Genomic DNA, 6,532 nt, shown 5'->3' with positions numbered 1-6,532 from the left:
CAGTCTTTTGAAGAAATATCTGTTTCTGTACTAAGAGCCCAGCCCTTGTTAAAGAACACTGATTTCAAGGTGTAAATTGAAAATATAATTAATTCTAACTTTGACAATGCATGACAACTGTGTAGGGTGGGTAAATATTTCAATATTAAATCTCAACGGAGTTGGGTTTTCCTGCATCGAAAGGGAATTCTTTGCTCCTTGTGCTCTCTGCAATATTGTAACTTCTGCTACAATCTATTCAGAGGGTTGAATAACTCCGCTCCAGAAATATGTACTTATGCTAAGATTAGCTGCATTTTTAAATGGACACAACTAGCTCAAAATGTGGCTAGAATATGGGAGGACTGCAGATTTACAGCACAATTCTATACATGTCTACTCAAAGGTAAGGCCCATTGAGTTCAATGAGGCTTACTCCCAGGTAAGTGAGTACAGAACCAGAGCCGTGATTTCAAAAGGCAGCTTTCTAGAGCCCTGTGTGTCTCCTCCACTAGCAATTCAATGACTTGTTGAATACACTTCATGCTTGAAACTGCAGATGTTTGCTGTATCATTTCTACCAAGGCCAATCCTAGACTTTTAGTGGCACAAGTGAGCAGAATACGGATCAAGACAAACTTGCTTTACTTCACTGCAGAGTAAAAGCATTTGGTTAACAGGAATTTTCAGAGGAAAGGGACACTAAACTATTGGGGAGAGAGTTCTGTCAGAAACGGGGGAGAGTTACTTTAAAAACTCTATTGTAGGCCCAGAAAAATATATATCATAAGCCAGAATTGTAAAACAGATTTTATACGCTATAATATATAACCAAATAACCTCCAAATAGGCAATTCTGCAACACTTTAGTGGTAAGGCATTATGTATTTTATTTTCACTGCAATTGTTAGATTAAGATGATAGGAGACACTGTGGTTTCCTGGCCTTTTAATTATGTGACCTAATCTCAACATGATATACACATATGCACACGTGATACATCTGTATGTATCAGGTTGTATACAATTTTAGGCCATATAAAAGTTACCAAAATATAGATCAAATAGGAAAGAAAGCTGTCCTGGCTGAGGACTACAGCGGGTCTGTTGTATACCAATATTATTACAACATACTCAATCCTGTTAACACTATTACAAAACATAGCCTCCGGCCAACTTTAGTCAACCTTATTGTCCAAGCATGTAAGAGAGTAATAACCTAAATCCATTACTGGTAAGCGAAACAGTGGGGGAAATGGTTCAGATAGCATTTCTAAAGTTGACTGATTTTTCTAGAACAATGAACTAGCAAAAAGTGGGGGGGAGGTGAGAGGGGGGGAGAACTAGCTTGCATTATTTAGTTAATTCAAGTAAGCTAGTAGCCAAGACAGCTGAACTGTTGTTTTGATATATTGCATTTTGATGAAATCTGGTTATTTTAAGCCAATCATGTTAGCAATAGGCATGAAAACTGTTTAGATAAAATTATTTTCTTGGTCTGTTTTTGGAAGAGATGTGAAAAAATGGATCCTAGGACTAAACTATAGAAAGTGGGGGTGGGGTGGGGAAGTGACTAGATTTTTGGTTAACAAATTGAAGATGTTTTAACCTATCATAAAGACATGGAAAAGATAAAACCTGGAGGGGGAAGCATTCCCCCCTCCAAAAAAAAAAAAAAAAAAAAAACAACCAAAAAAAAAAAAAAAAGAAAAAAGAAAGAAAGAAAAGAAAAAAGTTAAGAGCAAGAAATATGCTTCTTCCTTTCCACTCTTCCCGGTTGAAGATCACAGAATTCTTTTGTTAGAATCTTTGCAGAAACAGAACACAATAACCAAATGAAAATATTCTCAAGCGTATTACTGAAATTTCAACTTTGGCTTGGGGGCAAATAATAATAAATGGAAGTGTAAGTGCATATATACTGGGCAAACGTTTGTGTAAGGGCATATATATACTGAATACATGTTTCTGGGAAGAAATTTTAGAGCATAGATTGGAGAGACATCAACACAGCCAAAGTCAAAAGAAGAGAGCCAAAAGTTTTCTTACAAGGTATTTGTCAAGAATCGAAGAATACATAGAAAAAGAATTATTCTTTTTTTAAAAAAGAAGCTTTATAATAAAGCCAGCAAGACATCTTTTATTTCAAAAGAAGACCTCTTTCTTTATGCAGTTCAGAATCTTCTCAAACTTTGCTAAACCCTTTCCTCGACATGATTTGGTAGCTTATGGCATGCAGGACAATCCCAAGGAGTGATGGCATAAATCTGGCATCAAAAGGGCAAATCAAAAAGCTTCCGTGGTAACACACACAACTTACCTTCCTGGCTACACCAGATTTTTGTAATGCTGAAAAGTTTCGAGGCTAAAGGAGACTTATTTGTGGCTTGCTGTTTGAATGCTTAAGCTTTGGGGGTGGGAGTGTTAAATGGGGCCACTTCTATTGAGTGACTCACACCAGGCAGCGTCTCTCGCATATCAGCCTCCTGGCCGAACTCCTCAAAGCAGGCAGAAGTTTCATCCTTTTTGGAAAAGCGCAGGGTGTTTGAAGGATGTGTGCCAGAGGGGGTTGGGCAGGAGAAAGCATGAAAGAGGTGAAGAAATAGGACTGTTTCCTTGCCGAAATCATATCGAAATGAAGATACTCACACTTGGATGTGTACTGTATATAATACATATGCATCCCGACCGTGCGAGCTGTTATCGGGCACGCATTGGGAGGCTTTTTAGAGCCAACTTGCTCAGGCCAACTGATGGCCCACCGGCTAACGCCCTTGCTACACATCAGGGCCAGAGAACAGCTGAGAAGATACTCCCCCCACCCCCACCGGTTTCTCACCATCTCCCCTCCCCCACCAAAAAAGTTTTGATTTCAGTTTGACAACATTTACATTGCACGCATTTGCACATTGCACAGACACGCACAATGCTCTTGCAGACTCTCACACACTTATATATAGGGAAGCGCCCAGTAAAAAAGTAAAGCCAATTTATTTATTTTTTAAAAAAAAACACATATATTTAAGGGGAGGGGAAAAAGAAGATGTTATGTACTCTTCCAGAAGTGCATTGAACTTCATGGGATCTACTACTCCTCAGAAAAGCTACTAAAGAGAATTGCTCTCTGTACAGATCCACAACCCCCCCCCCCATCTTGTTCTCCATCCTCTGCTTTCGGTGCCGGCAGCTTAGGAAGAGCAGAGGGTCAAGGAGGGCCCCGCTCAAGCGCTATTATTTCGCTCATTTTCTTCGCACGGTCGCTCTCTTCCCTCTAATACTCTTCTAGCATGAGCAATAACGAAGAACTCTTCACCTATTGCTGACGATCCGAAAATATGGCATTATCCCACCCACCCATCGCAGAAAGAAACCTCCATCAACTTTGGAGAAAGAGAGGCGCTTTCCCTCTTCCGACGAAAAGCGGCTGGTCAGTTTCACTATGCCCGCGGGTGAAATTGACACGGCTTCGCAGCGCGATGGTACTATGCGCTCGATTTGGGGGTTCTGCACACATCCCCTCCAAATATAGGCCTCTCCACTTCCTTAGTCACCCCACCTCACCCCGCTTCTTCCCAGATTTCAAACTCACTCCTTCTCCGGTGTAACAAGGCACAGGTAAAAAGCCAACACGAATGTCGCGTCCTTCCACTGCTATACACCGCCCGGTGAGCTCAGGCCAGCAGCTAAGTAACCCACCCCCTCTCCCCCATCTCCTTAAAAAAAAAGAAAAAAAAAGGTTTCGGTTTCCCACGATCGCCAAAGGCCCCCGAGCGCGCAACAAAACCTCACTTGACTTGCCATCTCTGCCAGCCAACCCAAGTTCCCTTCATAAAGGAAGAACAAAAAGGCAAACTCGATCAGAAACCGGTAATAACTACAGGAGGTGGAGGAGGAGGATGATGAGAAGGAGAAGGAGAAGAAGAAGGAGAAGACAAGCTGAGCCGACTAGCTGGGAAACTCCGGAGTCCCGTGTAGATGCTACGCAAACAGGACAGTGGAGACAGACGAGAGAGAGAGAAGGCGAAAAGGAGTGATTTCGCCGGGTACGAAAGGGAATCTCACTCACCCATTAGAACCAGCAGCCAGGAACCAAGGAAGCGCTTCCCCCCCCCTCCCGTAACCGGAAAACGTGGTATCACTCTCCCCCCCCACCACGACCCCGCCAGCTCCTCTTTCTTTTAACTCTCTCTAAAATTTAAGGAGGGGAAGAGAGGAAAAAGTTGGAGCGCTCCAGCACAGCTCTTGCGGCAGCCACGGCGTGCAGGAGAAAGCGCAGGCGGGTGGGGTGTGTGTGTGTGTGATTTGGGATAAAATCTATTTTCTTTCCGAGTCAGGGCCGGAGAGTTGCTGCACCCATGCCAGAAACCCCGGGCTTGCCGGGGTGGGGTGGGGGTGCTGGCGGCAGAAAGCTCCAGGGATCAAACCGCTGATCAAACACGCAAGCAAGCGAGCTTCCGAGAAGCGTGCGTGCGTGGAGTAGTGTGTGTGTGTGTGTTAAGGGAGGGGGCGCGGTTAATTGAGAGAGATCCGGTCTCAGCTTGCCAGATCGAAAAAGATCCAGCGAGGGAAAAGATCCACAGAGGGCAACTACAGGGTTAGGGGGTGGGGGGAGGCGGGGAAGGGAAAGCGAGAGAGAGAGAGAGAAAAGGAAAGAAACCAATAAGAACCACGCAGGAATCGAACCATCAACAAGAAGCAAAAGTCCAGCTGATCAACTTCAGCCTCTTTTCAAAAGCGCGTTCTCTCTCTCTCTGTCTGTCTCTCTCTCTCTCTCTCTCCATCCTTCTTTCCTCTCTAAGCCTGAAGGTAAGTTCTGTTCCATTTGTTGGGGGTGGGGGAAGAGATCCGTTTGTTTAAAAAAACCCAAACAACAACAATAAAACCAAAGCGAAACAACAATAAACAGGAGAGGAAAAGAAATGTTATATGGGTCGGAAGTTAGGGAGATCCGAGCAGGACAGAGAGAGAGAGAGAGAGAGATCTATAGATATTTGAAATAATAATAGTAAAATAATAATAATACCCCCCTCCCAAGAACACCACGCAGGTCCAGCTCCCCCCCCCTCCTCCCCTCACCATTGCGCTGAGATCTCGAGGCCAGCTCGGGGTCGGATTGGAAGTGCTGAGGCTTCGCTTGTTTCCTCCGCGACATGCTGGCTCAAACATCAGCTGGGGCAGAATAAAAAATTACGAAAAAAAAATCTTCTCAAAATTACGGAAATCGAGCCTGCCCCCCCCACTCTCCTCCTCCTGGCTCTTCCCCTCCCTCCTCCTCCTCCCCCCCTGCCAGTCCTCCTCCTCCTCCTCTCCTCCTCCTCCTGCTTGCCCGATCCTCAGCGCACCGCGCATGTGTCTTACTATAATTGTGATTATCAATAATGCATTGCGATTAATCATACAGGGGGCTCTTTGAAAGGCGATTGGCACAGGGCCAGCTCTATTCAAACCCGCTCGCCTTAATCAATTAGCCGCTGATTTGCTGGAGACCCTTGTCTCTCCGGCGCTCGCACCCAATGAGCCGGGCCCAGGGGGCAGGAGTTCCACCCGCCCGCCCCGCTCGCCTCCCGCCCCGCCCCGCCCCCGTCTAACCAGAAAAGCTGTTTGGATACAGTTTTTTAACCCTCTTAGCAACCAGCTGGGACTGTAGCACGCCGGGCCGGTTACTATAGGAATGCGTTCCAAAAAGGACCCCCAACTTCCAACCCCTCCTCCTCTCTTTGGCTGGGGCTGCTTCCTTCTAGTTCAGGATTCTTATTCTCTCTCTCTGTCTCTCTGTCTCTCTCTCTCACACACACACTTTATTATTATTATTATCATCATCATCATCTCTCTTTGGCTTTCTTCTTTTGAGGGGCTGGGGGGCAAATATAAAATAATAAGAATCCTATAGGATCCCCCACATACTTATTATTATTATTATTATTATTATTATTATTATTGCTATTATTATTATCATCATCATCATCTCTCTTTGGCTTTCTTCTTTTGAGGGGCTGGGGGGCAAATATAAAATAATAAGAATCCTATAGGATCCCCCACATACTACTTATTATTATTATTATTATTATTATTATTATTATTATTATTATTGCTATTATTATTATCATCATCATCATCATCATCATCTCTCTTTGGCTTTCTTCTTTTGAGGGGCTGGGGGGCAAATATAAAATAATAAGAATCCTATAGGATCCCCCACATTCTTCTTCTTCTTCTACTTCTACTTCTTCCTATTATTATAACTATTATTGCTTTCCTTTTTTGTGGGCTGGGGAAAAATATATTTCTTAAAATCTCCTAGTCCAAGTTTCTTTCTCTCTGAGTGTCGCCCACCCACCTTATTCTTCTATACAATTCTTTTTCCTTCTTTTTCCCTCCCGGGGGAGGGGGGAGTATAAAATAATTACGATCCTGTGCCAGGTCAATCCTCTGTTCCTATTCTCAAAAACTAAGTGCCCGTGTTTTTAAGGGGGGGGGGCTGCTCCCAGGTAAGTGCGCCCAGTATCGCAGCTTCTGATTGGGGAGTGAGAGGGCCCTCCCCTCCCCCTTCTGCA

The 6,532-nt window shown here is 44.2% G+C and overlaps 1 protein-coding gene across 3 annotated transcripts in view; it reads right to left on the bottom strand.

Annotated features, from left to right (window-relative positions):
• SALL1 (spalt like transcription factor 1) overlaps positions 1 to 5,142 on the bottom strand; it is a 19,470-nt gene extending 14,328 nt beyond the window's left edge. For 2 of the 3 annotated variants that reach the window (XM_063141064.1, XM_063141065.1), the window contains exon 1: positions 5,055 to 5,142. In XM_063141064.1, the coding sequence (XP_062997134.1) occupies positions 5,055 to 5,130 (76 nt within the window). In that variant the 5' untranslated portion in view covers positions 5,131 to 5,142. Of the gene's footprint in view, positions 1 to 4,044; positions 4,548 to 5,054 lie in introns of those variants that run through there. The other variant, XM_063141066.1, reaches the window with a different exon arrangement.
• Positions 5,143 to 6,532: the final 1,390 nt, after the last annotated feature.

Source organism: Elgaria multicarinata, chromosome 14 (genome assembly GCF_023053635.1).
Source record: "Elgaria multicarinata webbii isolate HBS135686 ecotype San Diego chromosome 14, rElgMul1.1.pri, whole genome shotgun sequence".
Taxonomy (NCBI): domain Eukaryota; kingdom Metazoa; phylum Chordata; class Lepidosauria; order Squamata; family Anguidae; genus Elgaria; species Elgaria multicarinata.
This window is presented reverse-complemented; position numbering and strand designations above follow the sequence as displayed.